This window comes from Peromyscus leucopus, chromosome 15 (genome assembly GCF_004664715.2).
Source record: "Peromyscus leucopus breed LL Stock chromosome 15, UCI_PerLeu_2.1, whole genome shotgun sequence".
NCBI classification, from domain to species: domain Eukaryota; kingdom Metazoa; phylum Chordata; class Mammalia; order Rodentia; family Cricetidae; genus Peromyscus; species Peromyscus leucopus.
Genome location: NC_051076.1, coordinates 3,314,572 through 3,335,152, shown reverse-complemented (window position 1 = coordinate 3,335,152; position 20,581 = coordinate 3,314,572). Strand labels below are relative to the sequence as shown.

The 20,581-nt window shown below is 37.5% G+C and overlaps 1 protein-coding gene across 5 annotated transcripts in view; it reads right to left on the bottom strand.

Annotated features, from left to right (window-relative positions):
* The window catches only part of Cr1l (complement C3b/C4b receptor 1 like), a 66,383-nt gene that overhangs the window by 17,207 nt on the left and 28,595 nt on the right, over positions 1-20,581 (bottom strand). For 4 of the 5 annotated variants that reach the window (XM_037211107.1, XM_037211105.1, XM_028862148.2 and 1 more), the window contains exons 6-10: positions 18,514-18,616; positions 17,003-17,088; positions 13,529-13,711; positions 10,895-10,918; positions 9,535-9,607 (exon numbers count right to left, since the gene is read on the bottom strand). In XM_037211107.1, coding sequence (XP_037067002.1) covers positions 9,535-9,607; positions 10,895-10,918; positions 13,529-13,711; positions 17,003-17,088; positions 18,514-18,616 — 469 coding nt within the window. Of the gene's footprint in view, positions 1-851; positions 968-9,534; positions 9,608-10,894; positions 10,919-13,528; positions 13,712-17,002; positions 17,089-18,513; positions 18,617-20,581 lie in introns of all 5 variants that reach the window. The other variant, XM_037211106.1, reaches the window with a different exon arrangement.

Sequence of the window (20,581 nt, the reverse complement as noted above, 5' to 3'; positions counted from 1 at the left end):
ATAGCTTTTCAATGCAACCTGATACAGCATCATTGTGCTCTGTGATCATTAGTGATGTTAGGAAGTTCTACCTTGTATCAAAGTAACCCCCACCATTAGCACAGTAACAGCAGGTGTGATAAGGAACCCATCTTCCTTTCTATCTTTAGGCTCCACATCTACATATTCAACAAACTGCAAGTCAAAGCCATTCAAAATAGCTGCAACTCTGATGAAGTTGAGTTCATATAAAGTTCTGAACATATAAAGGCTTTTCTCTTGCCATTTTCTCTAAGCCACATAGTATAACTATATAGTTTAAAAATATTTACACAGAATTTTCATTGTATTATATTGTCACAAATAATCTAGAGACAATTAAGATATGTAGGAGGTTACAGGAAAGTACTACCCTCTTTTTATGTAAGGTATTTGAACATCCAAAGATTTTGGTATCAGTGAGATTTCTAGAACCAAGGGCCTTCAGATTATAAGCGATGATTAGATAAAGTAACAGAAGAAGAAAATATTTAATTATTTTTAAGATCAGTAACAATTTAAATAATATCTAGCATTTTTCTGGCATTCATTATAAGCACAGCACTGCGTTCAGTAAGATAGGAGCTATTACCTCATAGGCAAGGAAGATGAAGCCTGAAGGTCAGTGTTTTGGCCAGGGATTCATAGCTGGTGACTGACAACACACTCAGGTCTGACTATAGGCCCCATGCTTTCACCAAAAATGCTACACTGTATCTTCTAGGGTAACTTAGCAAGTACTTTATATAACATAAACAACAAGTATGTATAATGCTGGAATTTTGTGAGTTGGTATTAGAGTTAAGAACAAAAAACACAGGTAACTCACTTACCACTACTCCTCACCACTCAACTCCTCTTTACCCTCTTAGACAGAAGCACGTAAGACACAGAGGAAGACCATGAATCACAGGCCAGTTTCTCTAGCACATGGAAGGCCAGTGTGAGACTGAAGATAAAGAAGAGTGAAGGCTGGTAATGTAGTAGTGAGACAAGCCATGTTGGAAAGTGTGCATAAATGATGAGTGGCACATGTGGGTGAGGTGGGACCTGCTGAAAGAGTGTCCTTCTGGCTGATTACTAGTGGTAATACAAACATAGGAAAATGCTTTTATAGATAATGGCTCTAAGAGTTTTGTAACTTCAAATATCATATCCAGGTAGGTGTCAATTTTTTCTCTGACTGGACAGGAAGGCTGCTTTGTATAGACCCAGGCATGATTAGAAACAGCAACAGGAGAGCAAGGTCAACAGCTCCAGTACATGCCTTATTAGACATCACAAACTGTCACAAAAAATACACTGGGAAATATCAGAAGGAAATTTTTAGTTTATTGTCCCTGCACTCCATTTTCTTTTCATTGTAGTAATAGACTAGAGCATGTAAAAGGAAAGACCATGGTTGGATACACAGGAGTATGAGACAAATCCAGTGAAGTGTGGGGGCAGGAGGATGTTGTAAAGAGGAAATACTGTAAAAAGGTAATAATTAGGTTTGGTAATATCTAAACTATTTGGTACCGTTGAACTATAAAAAATTAGTTCTGGATGCTGAATGATTTTACAAGATGGTAATTTTAATGATTCTCAACTGGATTTTAGAAAAAGTAGCATAAAGAGGTCAAGATCTTTAGAATGATGATTTAAAATGTTGCTCAGAGGACAAAAGAAGACAATAAATGCTAAAGCTTTTTATAAAACCATGATGATTATGGTTATTCTTATAAAAATCTGGAGTACTTACTATATAAGAAATAAGAATCCATAGTGACAGTAATTATTTTGATATCCTGGCCCATGGCCCACAACTCAGGTGAAGCCCCCTGCTTCACCAGAGGTCATGCAAGCCACCAGAACTCCAGGTAGGCTGCATGCCAAGGGACCCACTTCACTCTCTCAGTTTCTCCCAACTCAGGTAAAGTCCCTCTGCTCAACCACAGGCCACTCTAGCCAGAAAGACCAGAAAGGAAACAGAAACCAAAAAACAAAACACCCATCCGATACAAACTCAGAAATCAGCACCTAGAACTATATTTACCCCAAACCCAGATGCTTGGACACCAGTGCAAGAGTACAACCAACAACAGCTAAGGAAATATGCCACCAGAGCCTGGCTACCCTACTACAGCAAGCCTTGAATATTCCCACACAGATGAAGCACAAGAAAATGAGCTTAAAAACAACTACAATAGGGGTCCTTAAAGAAGAAATGAATAAATCCCAAGGAATACACAAAAAGACAAACAAAAAACTGGAGGAAATGAATAAAACCGTTAAAGAAAGGCAAGAAAAAAACAGATGAAGGAAATGAATCTAAATGTTCAAGACCTGAAAATGTAAACAGAAACAATGAAGAAGATACAAACTGAGGGAATTCTGGAAATGAAAAATCTAGATAAGTGAACAGGATCTACAGATACAAGCATCACCAACAGAATACAAGAGATGGAAGAGAGAATCTCAGGCACTGAAGATATGATAGAAGAAATAGATATATCTGTCAAAGAAAATGTTAAATCTAAAAAATTTCTGACAAAAAACATCCAGGAAATTTGGGATACTATAAAAAGACCAAACCTAAGAATAATAGGTACAGAAGAAGAATCCCAGCTCAAAGATGCAGAAAATGTTTTCAATAAAAATCATAGAAGAAAAATTTCCTAACCTAAAGAAGAACATGCCTATAAAGGTACAAGAACTTTACAGAACACCAAACAGATTGGAGAAGAAAAGAAAATCCTCTTGCCACTTAACAGTCAAAACACTAAACATACAGAACAAAGAAGAATATTAAAAGCTGTAAAGGAAAAAGGCCATATAACATATAAAGGCAAACCTATTAGAATTATACCTGACTTCTCAATGGAGACTCTAAAAGCTAGGAGGGCTTAGATAGATATCCTGATGACTCAAAGACCAGAGATGCCAGTCCAGACTACTATACAAACAAAACTTTCAATCACCATAGATGGAAAAAACGAGATATTCCATGATAAAGTCAAATTTAAACAATAGCTATCCACAAATTCTAGTCCTACAGAAGGTACTAGAAGGAAAACTCCAACCCAAGGAGATTAACTACACTCACAAAAATACAGGAAATAATCTCACACCAGCAAAACAACAAGGGAAGCAAACACACACACACACACACACACACACACACACACACACAAACACACACACACTACTGTCACCACCACCACCACCAAAATAACAGGAATTAACAATCATTGGCCACTGAGATTTCTCAATATCAGTGGACTCAATTCCCTGATAAAACGACAGACTAACAGAATGGATGTGAAAACAGGAGCCAACCTTCTGTTGCATACAAGAAACACATCTCAGCATCAAAGATAGCTTTTACCTCAGAGTGAAGGGTTGGAAAAAGATTTTCCAAGGAAATGGACCTTAATGGATACAAAAAAATGGAAATAACCTGCATCCTTTCACACAATCATGGATTAAAGCTGATTTCAACAACAATAGAAATAACAGAAAGCCTACAAACTCATGGAAACTGAACAACTCTCTACTGAATGACTACTGGATCAAGACAGAAAGAAAGAAATTAGACTTCCTACAATCCAATGAAATTGAATGTACAACATACCCAAACTGATGGGACACAATGAAAGCAGTGCTAAGATAAAAGTTCATAGCACTAAATGCCTACATAAAAAAATTGGAGAAATTTCACACTAGCAATTTAACAGCACACCTGAAAGCTCTAGAACAAAAAGAAGCAAGCACACCTAAGAGGAGTAGTGGGCAGGAAATAAACTGAGGGCTGAAATCAATAAAACAGAAACAAAGAGAGTAATACAAAGAATCAATGAAATAAAGAGTTGGTTCTTTGAGAAAATCAACAAGATCGATAAACCCTTATCCAAGCTAACTAAAAGGCAGAGAGAATATCCAAATTAGCAAAATCAGAAAGAAAAAGGACACAATAACAGACAGAAAAAATCCAAAGAATCATCAAGTTATACTTTAAAAGCCTATACTCGACAAAATTGGAAAACCTAAAAGAAATGGATAATGTTCTTGATAGACACAACTTACCAAAGTTAAACCAAGATCAGATAAACAACTTAAATAGATTTATAACACCTAAGGAAATAGAAACACTCATTAAAAGTCTCCCAACCAAAAAAAGCCCAGGGTCAAACAGTTTTAGCACACAATCCTACCAGCTTTTCAAAGAAGAATTAATATCACTACTCCTCAAGTTATTCCACAAAATAGAAACAGAAGGAACATTGCCAAATTCATTTTATGAGGCCACCCAAGCCACACAAAGATTCAACAAAGAATTACAGACCAATTTCCCTTATGAGCATAAATGCAAAATTATTCAATAAAATACTTGCAAACTGAATACAAGAACTTATCAAAAAGATCATCCATCATGACCAAGTTGGCTTCACCCCAGAGATGCAGGAATGGTTCACCATATGAAAAGCAGTCAATGTAATCCACCATATAAACAAACTAGAAGAAAAAGAAACACACGACTATCTCACTAGATGCTGAAAAAACCTCTGACAAATTCCAACACCCCTTCATAATAAAAGTCTTAGAGAGATTAGGGATACAAGGGACATACCTAAACAAAAAGACAATTTATAGCAAGCCTGTATCCAACATCGAATTAAATGGAGAGAAATTCAAAGCAACTCCACTAAAATCAGGAATAAGGCACTCTTTTCATACCTATTCAATACAGTACTTGAAGTTTTAGCTAGCGTGATAAGACAGCAAAAAGAGATCAAGGGGATACAAATTGGAAAGGAAGAAATCAAAGTATCATTATTTGCAGACAATATGATATTATACATAAATGACCCCCCAAAATTCTAATGGGAACACCTATAGCTGATAAATACCTTAAGCAATGTGGCAGGATACAAGAATAAGTAAACACACACACACACACACACACACACACACACACACACCAACAACAACAACAACAAAAAACCAGTAGCTCTCCTACATACAAATGATAAACTGCCTGAGAAAGAAATCAGGGAAATACCATTCACAATAGCCACAAACAATACAAAGTATCTTGGGGTAATCCTAACCAAGCAAGTGAAAGACTTGTATAACAAAAACTTTAAGTCTGTGAAGAAAGAAACTGGAGAAGATATCAAAAGATGGAAAAATTTCCCATGTTCATGGATCAGTAGAATTAACAATATAAAAATGGCCATCCTGCCAAATAACAATCTACAGATTTAAGACAATCCCCATCAAAATTCCAACACAATTCTTTTCAGACCTTAAAAGAACAATACTCAATTTCATACAGAAAAACAAAACAAAACAAAAAACAAACAAACAAAAAACAGCTAAAACAATCCTGTGCAATAAAAGAATTTCTGGAGGTATCACTGTTTCTGATTTTAAGCCGTAATACAGAGCTATAGTAATAAAAACCACAAAGTAATTGGCATAAAACCAGAGAAGTTGATCAATGGGTTTGAATCAAAGATCCAGACATAAATCCACATACCTATGGACACCTGATTTTTGATAAAGAAGCCAGAAATATACAATGGAAAAAAGAAAGCATCTTCAAAAAATGGTGCAGGTCTAACTGGATGTCTATAGGCAGAAGAATGCAAATAGATCCATATTTATCACCCTGCACAAAACTGAAGTCCAAGTGAATCAAAAGACCTCAACATTAAACCAGACACACTGAACCTGACAGAACAGAAAGTAGGGAATAGCTTTAAATCCATTGGCACAAGAGACAAATTCCTACACAGAACAACTATAGCACAGGCATTAAGATGGACAACTAATAAATGGGACCTCATGAAAGTGAAAAGCTTCTGTAAGGCACATTGTCAATAGGATAAAACAGCAGCCTACAGAATGTGAAAAGCTTTTTCACCAACTCCACTTCTGATAGAGGGCTAATATCCAAAATACAGAAAGAACTCAAGAAACTAGACATCAAAACAACAACAAAAAAAACCCAAACAATCCAATTAAGAAGTGAGGTACAGACCTAAACAGAGAATTGCTGTGTGATGTCTTTCTGTATGCTGTGAATGTGTTGCTCTGATTGCTTGATAAATAAGCTGCATTGGCCTATGGCAAGGCAGCTTAGAGGCAGGTGGGAAATCCAAGAAGATATACAGAGAGAAGAAAGGAGAAGGGGTGGGGAGAAGCCAGCCACCGCTGTGCTGTGGGAAGGTCTGTATGTCAAATTGCTCTGATTGGTCAATAAATAAAACACTGATTGGCCAGTGACCAGGCAGGAAGTATAGGCATGACTAACAGAGAAGAGAATTGAGAGAACAGGAAGGCGGAAGGAGTCACTGCCAGCCACCGCCATGACAAGCAGCATGTGAAGATGCCTGTAAGCCACAAGCCACGTGGCAAGGTATAGATTTATGGAAATGGATTGATTTAAGCTATAAGAACAGCAAGAAGCCTGCCACGGCCATGCAGTTTGTAAGCAATTCAAGTCTCTGTGTTTACTTGGTTGGGTCTGAGCGGCTGTGGGACTGGCGGATGACAGAGATTTGTCCTGACTGTGAGCAAGGCAGGAAAACTCTAGCTATGCCGCTGAAGGAGCAACAAGATGCCAGCAGATGGGTAATGCCATGGCCACATGGCAACAACATACAGATTGATAGGAATGGATTAATTTAAGTTATAGAGCTAGCTAGCAAGAAGCTGAAGCCATAGGCCATACATTTTGTAATTAATATAAGCATCTGAGTATTTTATAAGTGGCTGCGGGACTGTGGGTGGGAGATTTGTCCAGACCTTGGGGCCAGGGTGGGGCCAGAGAAACTTCTGTCTACAGAGAATTCCCAATAGAAGAATCTCCAATGGCCAAAAAATGCAAAGAAATGTTCAACATCCTTTGCCATCAGGAAAATATAAATCAAAATGACTTTGAGATTCCATCTTAAACTTGTCAGAACAGCTAAGATAAAAAATATAAGTGACAGCTAATGTTGGTGAGGATGTGGAGCAAGAGGAACACTCCTCTATTACTAGTGGGAGTGCAAACTTGTATAGCCACTATGGAAATCAATATGGTGGTTCCCCAGAAAACTGAGAACTCACATATGTCAAGACCCAGCTACATCACTCTTGGGCATATGCCAAAAAGTTGTTCAACTACATTCTACATTCATAGCAGCTTTATTCATAATAGCCAGAAACTGGAAACTACCTAGATGTCCCTCAACCAAAGATTGGATAAAGAAAATATGGTATATTCACACAATGGCACTTCTAACAGTGGGAGGGGGTTATCTTTGACTCTTTTGCCTGCTCTTGAGACCCTTTTCCTCCTACTGGGTTGCCTCATTCAGCCATGATATGCAGGTTTGTACCTAGTCTTACTGTATCTTGTTATGCTGTTTGATTGATATCATTAGGAAGCCTGCTCTTTTCTGAAGGGTAAGAGAGGGGTAGTGGATCTAGGGGAGGAGGGAGGTGAGGGAGGTAGGAACTTGAAGAAGTGGAGGGAGGAGAGGTTGCAGTTGGTATGTACTGTATGAGAGAAGAATAAATAAATAAAATAATAATTTTGTGTGAATATAGGTATTTCCTGCTCACAAGAAGCTGATGATCTGGGAAGGAGTGAGTAGAATCGCATGGAACAGGAGGTGATATTAATAAATAATAGAGTGGGAGGAGAGGAGTTTTTCAAAATCCCTCAAGTATCACTACAATTTGTAAGGCAATGTTTTTGTTTGTTTTTACTTTTTTAAAAAAACTAAGCTGGAATAAAACAAGCAATTCCTTAATTGGGGGCAGGAATGGAATTACACAAGTAGATATTCTAAATCTGGGAAAGCTGGGGATTACAGTGACGTGTGAAATCATCAGTGTGACAAATGTTGCCAAATTTGATATATTATGATAAACTGTTTGTCCACTTCCAAAATGACAGATTGAAATCCAAAACTGCAATGTGAGAGTATGAGGCAAGACTTTGAGAAATAATTGATTCCTGAGGGTGAAACCCCTGTGATAGAGATTGGCACCCTTGTGAGAGCTCATACCTTTTTCTGCCACGTGGGGACAAGTAAGAGGACTGTAATTTATTAATTGTGAAGTTGATTCTCACTAGGTAGCAAGTAGGCTCTCCAGCCTTCAGAACTGTGAAAAATCAATGCTTATTTTCTAAGCTACCCAATTTTGTATTTTGCTATAGTTAGCCACATAGACTGAGATGGCTGATTCATTAGAACAATGAACATGAACTGTGAACTAGGTTTATGACTAGTTAAAATGCATTCTGATCTTTTGCAATACTCTTAGTAATGGCTGACATGTTTATTCATTTATTCATGGTAAATATTTCAAGCACCTCTGTGTGTCAGGGACAGCCAAATTTCAATGCTTCTACATTGGTAGCCTAGGATGTGTGTGCCATAGGATACCCCATTCAACTTCTGGTGCTGTGATCAGTCTATGTTTACAGGTCAGCATCTGCTGTATCTCAGCCACAATAAGATGTCAGCAGCTTCATACCTTTAAGAATCTTTAATACTGTTAAGAAACTCCTTCTGCCTGTTTTCTCTTTCTTTAATTTCTTCTGAAAAGGTTGTTTCTTTTTACCTATTATTTTTTTAAGTGCTGGTGGGCAGGCATTATGGCTCAGTGAGTAAAGGTGCATGATGCCAAGCCTGATGATCTGAATTTGATCTTGTGCCCTAAACAGTGGACTGACTTCCACAAGTTATCCTCTGACTACCACATTGGTGTTGTGGTGTGAGTTTGTGTGCGTGAGCACATGTGTGGGCACACACACACATATTTACAGTGATTTTTATTATATATACTTCTTTTGGTGTAAATATATTATTTTGGGTAACCAAGGCCACCTTCCTGAGAATTACCACATCTGTCTTTATGGAAGTATGTTCTATTGCTTTGTTTTAATTTGCTTTGCCTTCAAGAAACATAAAATGATTTAATTTTTTTCCTTTATTCATTCATTCATTCTCTCTCTCTCTCTCTCTCTCTCTCTCTCTCTCTCTCTCTGTGCATATACATATATACATATTTGCATGTGTGAGAGTACATGTATGTGATGTATGTGTTAGGAGTCTTCCTCTATTGCTTTCCACATTATTCCACTGAGACAAGGTCATTAAAACCCAGAGCAAACTTATAGGACAAGTCTGTCTAGTCAACTTGTTCCAGAAGAGCCACTGTCTCCCCCTTCTGTGCACTGGAGCTATGGGAGGGTCACCATGTCTACTGGCATTTACCTAGGTGCTGGGGATCCAAACTACACTTGCCATGCAAGTGCTGTCACTACCAAGCCACCTTCCCAAGCTATCTTTGTTTTGTTTTGTTTGAGACAATATTATTCTGTGACACACACAGGCCTCAAACTCATGGCTATCCTGTCTAAGCCACCAGAATGTTAGGGCACAGGTGCAGACCACAGCTCCCTGCTGCAGTTTTTGTTTTTTGTTTTTTTTTTGTTGTTGTTGTTTTTGAGAATGTGGCTATACTCACCGTTTTTTATATTTCCGAATCAGCCAATAGCAAACAATGACAAGTAAAATAAAGATCACCCCAAAGACAATGCCTGAACAAGAAAACAAAATAATTAAGTAAAAAACACAATACAGAAGTTCTAAATTCTGTCTTAATAGCTAATCACACTGTTGGTTACCAATGACTCTTTCACATGTACCTTTACTCCAGGTCTGCTCTACCTTGGTTTTAATCCAGATCATCAGACCTACAACCACAGTACTATAGTTATGGGTGACCAGAGCATTCCATAAGCTTCTTCTCAATAATACAGCCCATCATAGCAATGGTGCTGCTTGGCTCAGCATACACAGCTTACCTAAGTCTTTAATGTAAGGCATGACACAGGCCACCCTATGCGATAGAAATCCCCTTGATATCAAACTCTGTATTAATCCATTTGTGCTGGTTAAATAGTCAACTTGACACAGTTAAGAGTCACTTGAGAGTCTCAGTCAGGAATTATCTAGCTCTGGTTGACCTATGGGCATATCTGAGGGAGGTGTCTTAATTACATGTATTAAGGTGACACCGCGGACCTACAGACACACACTGCAGGTGGCATCATTCTCAGGCAAGGTATCATGAACTGTGGATGTGAGCAGCTGCTTCAAGTTCCTGCTGCCCTGACTTCCTCATAATCATGGATGATATCCTGCGATTATTAGCTAAAAATAAAAGATCCTTTCTCTTCTAAGTTGCTTTTGTCACAGTATCTTATCACAGAAACAGAAACTTCAAAGGTGAAGACAATACAATATCCTTCTATCTCCAGACACAAGATTCACTCACATGGTAGTCTTATGACTTTAATGGTACAAATTATCAGGGTGACTACCCAGAAACATATTTCCAGGTACAAAGCAAAGAGGAAGTTGTCTCTCCTGCAATGTTAAAATAAAGAATTGTCGACAGTGAAGAATGCTTACCCATTCAAATGATTCAAAGATGAAGTCCCTCAATGTGCACAAGGATGCCAATCTTATGACACCCTAAACCAGTAGTTCTCAACCTTCCTAATGCTGTGACCCTTTAATACAGAGTTCCTCATGTTGTGGTGACCCCAAAAACAAAATTATTTTCATTGCTACTTCATAGCTGTAATTTTGCTACTGTTATGAATCATGATGTAAATATCTGTGTTTTCTGATGAACTTAGGTGACCCCCGTGAAATGGGGTCATGACCCACAGGTTGAAAACTGCTGCCCTAAAATTACATTAATTTTAATTGAACTTAAAAGAAGGTATTTTGACTTCTTTTTACATATCATTTATTATAAGTAGGTACTTACTGTTTCTGATATTGGAATTTCTCAGCAAACTCATAACAAGACTTACCAGCTATGAGACTGATGTTTGTGCCTAAAAGAGAAACAAAGCCACATAAATGTTAATGGCACATAATGTGGCCACATGGCTGCTTTGGCTAGTATGATTCATTCTGATATTAATCTAGGAGTCAGTTATTGTTTTTATAATACAAAAAGCCTTTGGTGTCACTCCTACAATCTCATTTTATCATTTTCACTCACCGAAAACTTCTTTATATTTTTATTATAAAATACTATCATTACAGAAGAACATTTATAAAGCTTCTTTCACCTCAGAAATAGCACAGGACTTGTGAACTAGGAAGATCTATGAAGTGGGAAGACAGCAGGGCATTTGTGCTTTTGAGAGATAGTTGGGACCAAAAAAGAAATAAACTGGGTTCTAATAAAGCAGTTGCACCAATGAAAGGGATCCTGGAGCATAATGAAAATGGACTTCAGGACATGCTTTGCATATCATACTGGGAGCCTCACTGATATTACAATGAAGACTTCTCTGAGTTTTCACATCTTCTCTGAAGATGAACTTACCAGTCTTGAAAGCAACACCATGCTTACATGTGTTATAACAAGATTAGTCCTTGCCTAAGTGGCTGTGATCTTACTAACAGGTCACTGAGCTGGTGATGTGGTAGGCTGGAGAATGTCAGGGCATTCATCCTCTGGGATTGGTACGCAAAGGTAATTGTTCTTCTTTTAATTGCTCTCAAAAGTTCCCATAGTGAGCCATTCCAAGGCTATAGCAACTTGAAAACTTACTCCCTAATTTCCTTTTTTAGGAAGACTAATGGCTGGTATCTTGGGTAATTTATTCTCAGTCATAGGGTCAAATACTGTTTTTTTTTTCTTTTCGTTCATTTTTTTCCCTTCTACGCTCTCACTTGCCTCTTCTCCCCATAAAAATTTCAAGGTTTGTTACCAGATGGTATTGAAAGGATTAAGAATCCAAAGGAGGCTGCTTTAGTCTAGATCTCAATCCAGAGAAAAAGTTCACAAGTGATGCAGCACAATCCATGGCGTTTACCCTAAAATCTGATTCCAAGAACCTTCCAGTTGGTACATATTGTCTCTAACTCTGTGATGGATAGTTTTATGTCAACCTGACATCTGCTAAAGCTATCTGAGAAGAGGGAATCTCAATTAAGAAAATGCCTAAGCCTATAGGGCATTTTCTGAATTGGTGACTGATGGGGGAAGAGCCCAACCCATTGTGCATGGTGCCATGACTGGGCTGGTGGCCCTGGGTTCTATAAGAAAACAGGCTGAGAGAGCCAGTAAGCAGCATTCCTCCACGGGCTCTGCATCAGCTCCTGCCTCCAGGTTCTGGATCTCTTTGGAGCTCTTGTCCTGGCTTCCTTTGATGATGGACTACAATGTGGAAGTATAAGCCAAATAAACCCTTTCCTCCTCCAGTTGATGTTTGGTACCTTTACCTAATAGCTGTCCTCCCTTTAACTACAGTACTGGAAATTATTCCTCTTGACAATTATTAATGTAGGACTTTTGTTCGTTTATTTGTTATAGCACACTGTCTCTAACAGTATGTGCCGTGACTAATTGTACCTAGGCTACATTATTTTTGTGGTTTGGGGCAAGTTATCTAAGCCCTTCATGTTTCAGTTTCTTTATCTGTAAAAACATTAACATTTATTAGAATCTATCTATCTATCTATCTATCTATCTATCTATCTATCTATCTACATACCTATCATCTACCACCTATCTTATGCCTATCACTAGCCTTTGAACATCAGTACTAAATGTTCAATATACTTTAACTTTTATAATTATTACCATTACAACAATAGTACTTATGATAAAACTATTAACCTTTTATTCTATTTTATATGTATTTTCAATCTCTTTAGTACTTTCTTATTTACATTTCAAATAGGTCAACAGGTCCAAAATGTGAACAATTTTTATAAAATGTTGGCTTCTTTATTTGTTGGTAGTGCTAGAGATCAATGAAGGGTGTTTGCAGAAGACAAGGTGGAAAGACTGTAAGAGCCAGGGGGATGGAAGAGGAAACAATGCCTTTTGGAAATAACAGGACTGATGCACATATGAACGCACAGAGCCTGTGGTAGAATGCACAGAGTCTGCATAGTTCCAAGCCAGATGGCGTCCCAGCCCTGAGAGGGGGAAGTGGACATGATCTCCAACTGACAACAGCTTTCAAATGAAAACTTATTTTTCTCCAATGGAGTCTCACTGGGTACAAAGCTACACTCAAAGACAGGCCCCATGCCCAGCAGTAGTTGACCAACTCAAAATGAACACAGCAGTATTGGAAATTTTTTTTTTCTGTCTCATGTTGCTTAACGTGGGCATTTTTTTTTCTTTTTAGCCTTACTGGTCTTTTGTTTATATATATATTATGGTTTCTGATTTTGTGGTTTTCTGTGTGGGTATATGTCTCTCTGTGTATGTGCTTCTTGTACATTTTCTACTCCTGAAGTCATACTTGAAGTGATTTTACTAACATCCTAACTTGTTGTATTTTGAGATAGCATATTCTCAACTCTCTTATCCCTACACACTGTAACACCTCATCACAGTAGGCACCAGAAGAGATAGATGACTGGGCAGTCAGTGACTTTGCTGGGCAGGGGCTCCAATCCTTACATTTTGTACTTACGAGATACACATTTGGCCAGAGGAGGATCCCAGCTGGCATCTAACTGGCACTGGCTCTGAGAACTGCCTTCTAGAGTATACCCATCCTCACATTCCAAAGTTACATTATTTCCATAGTAATATTCTTTCATTTTCAACTCTTTCTGGACTCCGCTCATATCCTGTGGGAGGCTACATATCACTTCTGCAATTAGAAAAATCACAAGAAAATTAGTATTTTGTTGTTAATTGAAACTGCTATTATAGAAATATTTGCAAACCCAAACTTTGCCTTCTACAAAAATGTGCATATTTTCAATAAAGAATTATTGTCACCTCTCCAAACTTTTTATGCTTTAAATATTTTTCTGACTTTCATTTTTGGTTTACAGTAAGGAAATGTGGGACACTTGTGATTATCAAATCTGTAGTTGGAAATTTTTAGAAAGATCAGAAGTTAGGACAACCATGATTGAGCCCTGGATCCATGCAAGTCACACCTAAAGAAAATACCAATTTTATGTTAAATCTCTAGGTATAGAACAGAGTATGATATTTTAGCTCTGGAGTAAGTGAATACTTCCGGTATGCTTTTGTATATAGAACAAAGAAGTTAGTAACTTGCGATTCTAATTTTAAATACTACCTTTCTATTTAATTCCTTTATTTGATTTAACTCATCCTTGAAATTGCTTTCTTTTTCTTTCCAGCCATCAATATCTTCCTCAACTTGAAGTAAAACCTCTTTTTCTGTTGTAATTGTCTAAGATTTACCTAAAATATGTTTCTCTCTAAAGGTATCAACAACGTAAAGTGACATTTCTGCAAATGTGGTTTTTCTATATTAGAGTATTTTGACTGATTTGTTAAAAGTAGCCTTTTGACCCTTCTTAGAACAGAGTCCAAGTTCTGGAATGGAGCTAAGTAACATTCCAAGTGATTTTGCTACTATGATGGATGGAACTACAGATGAAAAGGCACTGGTGTAAAGTGTGCTTTACTGGTTAAGAAAAAATGAATTATGCTAATAGTGGAGAGGGTTGGGGGGAAGGGGAAGAGAACAAGTTTCCAGAACAGTAACTGTATGCTTCCCATTGATGACAGCTGGAGAATATGGACAAAAATAAAAGTCCTAGAAAGAGACAAAAAACTTTAAGTTCTATTAATTTCAATCAAAATAACTAATATGATGATGGTGCCTGTGAATGTGAGTGACATTAGTACTTTTGGGTCTGTGAGGTTTTTTGCTAAGAGAGAACTGAGCTATGCTAAACTAGAGTTTATTCTAAAAGTCCAGAAGATAGTAGTCCTAGATCACCTAGAAAGCTAATTTCTTAATGGATTTGGAAATAGGCTTCTGTTTTTTGTCTTGCTTTGTTTTTTAAAGCAATCATTCAATTGCCTACTTTATACTAGGGATAGTAAGAGTCCTGTTTACAACAAGTTTGAAGACAGGTGAAGCTTTGGTCACATAGACACTAAGTTCTAGGGAAACCTGTCTGAAGCATGCACTATCATCTTTAGCAAAGTAAATGTCTCTTGGTGATTGAAGGCCACTGTCAGTACCAATCAATATACAATGGTGTCATCAGATAACTACAGAGATTATTTTTGCAGATATGATGATTCTAAAGCATGAGACCGTGTTTCAAAAGCAAAAACAAAGAAATTTTATCTTACTATAGTAATTTACAGTTGACATATATTTTCTGTCAGTCTTCTGTGTCTGTGCATTGGTTCAACACCTCAGCTTCTTGTGGATTGACTATTTCTATAAACTTTCACCATAAAGCATACAGATATCCAGCAATGTATTTTAATAAATCTTACATGAAATGAACATTTTATAATGAAAAGGAAAATGGAATTTCATAAGCTGGCTTGCTTTGCTTTAGGAAATACAAGTAAGATAAACTAGTAATGTTTCATATAAAAAACATATACTTAACCTATTTGCAAATTTCTGAATCCTTGGTGTTTTTTGTAAGGAAGTGTTTGCAAATGAAGGGTCCTCCATCATGTCGAAGACGTAATGTTGACTTACTACCCCCACTTCCTGTACCATAATAAATTCTTATACAAATTTGTTTTATTTTATCACATATCACTATTTATCATGCTATTTATGTAATTTTTTTTAAAAAAATTATTTTCCTGTTATTTTTTTCCCAACTAAAAAACCAACTCATGAAAATATGGATGACTCTGACCTATTTGTTGCTCTTTTCCCACAAAGTCCTGGCACAGGAGAAACCTTTGTCAGTAAACACCACAGAGTAGAAATAGGCCTAATAAATAGATCAGTGAGGGGATAAAAGAGTATGACAGCTTAAGAGAGGTCAAACTCTGATGACTGAACTAATAAATTCAATAAGTAGGTATAATTTCATGTACCTTTATATCATCTAGTTTCTTCCTATATATATCACACAATATTCAATATTAAGATACCACATGTTTATAAACTAATAACAACCTCTTCTGGTCTCTATGGCAACACACATGCACATGATGCACAGACATACATGTTGGAAAAAACATCTACACACATTAAATAAATAAATAAAAATAGATATTTAAAAAGTGCTGTCAAATCTTTGGAAAATTTTAACAGAAGAAATAAGAGAAATAAGTAATAATTTTGCACAGGAGGTTTCCTTTTTAATCTTATTATTTCTTAATATACCAGTACATTTCATATGCTTATGTTGAGACTTTAAGAACCTTACCTTGCCTACTCAGTCTGATGTGGTTTACCTAATTTTCTCTCATTCTCATATTCCTCTGATTTATTATCTGTTACCTGATCTATTATCTCCATAGTATTTAATTAATTTGTTTTTGTTCATCTCCCTACTTAAGTATAAATAATATCATGATCACTGTTAAAATTCCAGTGCAGATGAAAATATGGCACATAATTTTTGCTCAATAATAATTAAGTGAACATTGTTTTATATATGCATATTACCAAATAAATATGAGTAAGTGATTACATATTGATGGCAGAACATAAAAGAAAATTACAAGGAATCAAAAAAGGGAGGAAAGAGAAGAGAAACTTGTCAAAGCCTTTTCTGTCCTAGGGGCAAACTACACAGGAAATATCACACATAACACAGAATTCTGAATGATGGAAGCTGATCAAATAGGTTACAAAGCAAGGAGATACTCACTTTGATTCAAAACAAACTTTTTTTTTTTTGTTTTGTTTTTCGAGACAGGGTTTCTCTGTGTAGTTTTGCGCCTTTCCTGGAACTCACTGGTAGCCAGGCTGGCCTCGAACTCACAGAGATCCGCCTGCCTCTGCCTTCCGAGTGCTGGGATTAAAGGCGTGCGCCAAGCCGCCCGGCCAAAACAAACTTTTATGAAAGTAATCAACTTCTGTCAATAAGTCAAACTAGAATATAGAAGAAATTCTAAAAGGGAGGGTGTGGGTAAAAATATAAGAAGTTAGAGAGAGCAACTAGATTAAAGTATCACTATATATACTCACTTTCACACACAGGAACATGGCTATCCCAAACACTGTCCCTTCCAGACAGAACACAATGACTAGCAGAATTGCCTTTTAATTGAAACCTAAGGAAGAAAATGGTAGTGGAATGTAAAAAGTTTTGGTCAAAGTAATACTCAGTTCCCAGGTCTAGCCAAAAAAGCATCGAGGACTTTGAGGAAATGGAACCAGGAGGTGGAAGGGGTGTGCAGATGCTAAGCTACTCAACTACCACAGCTTCCAGCAGGTGGGTAAAACTGAACTGCAATATAAAGTCCCAGCTTAAACTAAAGAAAGTAGTGAGGGCACAGCCAGATCCTGGACCTTTACTCAAAAGCACTGATCAAGCTAAAAGGAACCTGGCGCTGCTCACTGTCACAACTGCAAACCCAGACTGCTAATGAACACCTTGCTGACACTGTCACTGGGAAAGCCGAGTTAACTGGTAGGAAATAGAGATTGTTCTTATGTCTCAGTTTCTGCGATTGTTATCTAGGAAGCTCACAACAGCATGCTAAGCTACTGAAGAATAAGTTACACTTTTGTAAGTAATTCAGAGAAGCAGATGACTTATGAAGTACATGTCTATGGCCTGTAACAGACTAAAAATTTATTAGTGTTTTGTTCTTCGTGGTGGTGGGCTTTTTGTTGTTGTTTGTTTTTCCTTTTAAAGCACCGGGACTGGAGAGAAAAATGGGAAGAGGAGAGGAGCCAACTTTTGTATGAAGTCATTTAAAATTCTCAAAGGATGTTTAGACCCTTATGCCCTCCTAAATCTTATTTGGCCCTAGTATTTGGTGCCTGCCAAAGATTCTGTGAAGCACTGGAGGGCAGGTTCTTTGTTGTCCGTGACTGGTAGTTTCACAGAAGCGTGTCTGCTGTGAAGAAGGTTTATGACCTCACCTAAAATATTAACATCAGACACCATGGTCCCAACTCAGAGCCCAGAGCCCATTGCTGATTCAGTGACACACCAGTGGGCTTTAAAAAGCTGCCCCTTATTTTTGTTTCTCTTTTAAATTCTATTAATGAGGTATTAATTTTTTCCCTAAAACATTGCTAAATGTATTGTTATTTGTTTTTTGTTTTTTTTTTTTTTTTTGGTTTTTCGAGATAGGGTTTCTCTGTGTAGCTTTGTGCCTTTCCTGGAACTCACTCTGTAGACCAGGCTGGCCTCGAATTCACAGAGATCCACCTGGCTCTGCCTCCCGAGTGCTGGGATTAAAGGCGTGCGCCACCACCGCCCGGCATGTATTGTTATTTGTATAAGCTTTTGTAACATATAAATTTTCTCAAAATCACTAGTGTTATTTTCTATTTAGAAAATGATTTTTTCACTTAGTGCATTACCTGTATATTTAAAACCAGTAGGTTTCCTTCATATCTCCTTTTATCAATTCTACAAGTCACCACTCTTTCTTATATACAGCATCAGAAGTTGTTTCTTTCCCATTTTGGATAAGCTCAGACTTAGTTTTAATGTCCAGCAGATCAAGCCTGCTCACACTCACCCTGGATTACAAACAAAGGACACTTTGGCTCCAAGTTGAAGATTTAGTGGAAATAGCACACGTCCATTAGGAAGATGTTCCAGGAAAGGACCACAGGATTTCACTGGAGAAAAAGAGCCAAACAGAAATAATAGCAATGTGTGGAGAAAAAAACACAAGTCATATATGTCAAGCCAGATGACAGCCTAGAGATCTGCATATGCAGGAGCCACAGGACTCTGAAGTGCAGAGAAACAGCTCCATGGAGAGTGTAGCCTGGCTCACAGCGGTAAAGCAGTTTCTGCTTGGGCGGGAAAAAAATCATCTTTGTTTGGGGGTATACTCCTAGTGTTGGATTTCTGAGGGCAGCTGACATATTAAGGGGGAAAAAGTCTCATGGTGTGGAAAACATTTCTCTCAATGGTAAGCTGGATCACAGATGCCAAGAGGATCACAACTATGTGGAAAAAGAAAGAAGAAAAACAGAATAGCTTTATTATATAGGACAAAATAAACAACCTTTCTGTCAAATGTGACAATACAATTCAGACACTGTGACTACACCTGATGAATCTTGAGTTTATTGTTTTCTCTCTAAGATGTACACTAAGGTCATAACACTCCCAATTTCTTTTTTGTTTTGTTTTTCCAAACAGGGTTTCTTTGTGTAGCCTTGCCTATCCTGAACTAGCTCTGTTGACCAGGCTAGGTTCAAACTCAGAGATCCACTGGGATTAAAGGTGTGCACCACCACTGCTCAGCTACACTTCCAATTTCTACTGACCCTACACAAAATTAAAGACTGATTATTTATTTCAGATTCCCATACTACCTTTCTAGAAAGGCATCACCAACTTTAAGTTTCACATTTTAGGCAATAAGGAGAACCTAAATTTTCTAACATATTTCCCAGTGGGCAACCACAATGGTGCTAACAGATTCTGTTCTGATCTTTGAATCCCACTTCACTAGAGAACTACCGCACTTTGCTCACTACACAGCTGGTGCTCTTGTCACTCATTTCATTCCATTGAGAAGACAGTTGGATAGCCATTGAGCAAAATCTTTTAAAAAACCTCCAGTTATCATAATGAGAACTATGGACTATACATTGAATATTCTAACAGTCCTAGGTCCAGCTTCTCTTTAAGCCCATTGTTTTGAACTCAGGGAGTGAGGATGCATGTGAGTCTTAACACAATTACTTAAAGCTGCAAAATGAGGGGAAAAATCACACACACACACACACACACACACACACACACACACACACAAACACACTAAACAAAATCCAAAACCACATATCAACTCAGTTCTCCTCTCTGAACTTTAGACTTCTCTAGTAAAACATGGGGTATTGGTCTAGAATGAATGATTTCCATGAGAATTTCCAAATATTTTTGATATTATAATACTTGTTTTGAGGGCTCATCTTTCAAGAGCTTCCCTTGACTAATACATTGAGCTGTGATATTTAAAGACTAGGCTGATTAAATTTCTAATGATTCCCAGTCTTATGCTATTTATTGCCTTTTAATTGTTTGTTATGGGTAGAAACATGAAAACTACAAGTTCTTTGCTCTAAGACAGTGGTTCCCAACCTTCGCAATGCTGTGATCTTTTAATACAGTTCCTATATTGTGGTGATCCCCAGCCATAAAATTATCTTCATTGCTACTTCATAACTGTAATTTTGCTACTGTTACTGAATCATAATGTAAATATTTCTGGAGATAGAGGTTTTGCCAAAGGGGTCTATGCTCTAGAGGCTTTAATTAAGTTCTGCCACCTGGAAGATATATATCATTATAAAAGGCAAGATGTGACAGACACCTTTATGCATCCAGGGACAGCATCAGTTGAGGCAATCTTGGTGACTCTCAAGTGAGCAACAGCCACTCAAATTCTAGCAACACTAATGACCAGCAAGGACTGGCTCTATCCTGGAAGCAGTGGCAGGGTCTGGCTGTGTCAGCCATGACAGAGCGTGACAGTGTCAACCATCACGGGACCAGCTGTGTCAGCTCTACTCCTGTAGTAACAGTAGCTCCTTGATCTTTGGCAACATTGTTTTCCTCCTTTTATTCTT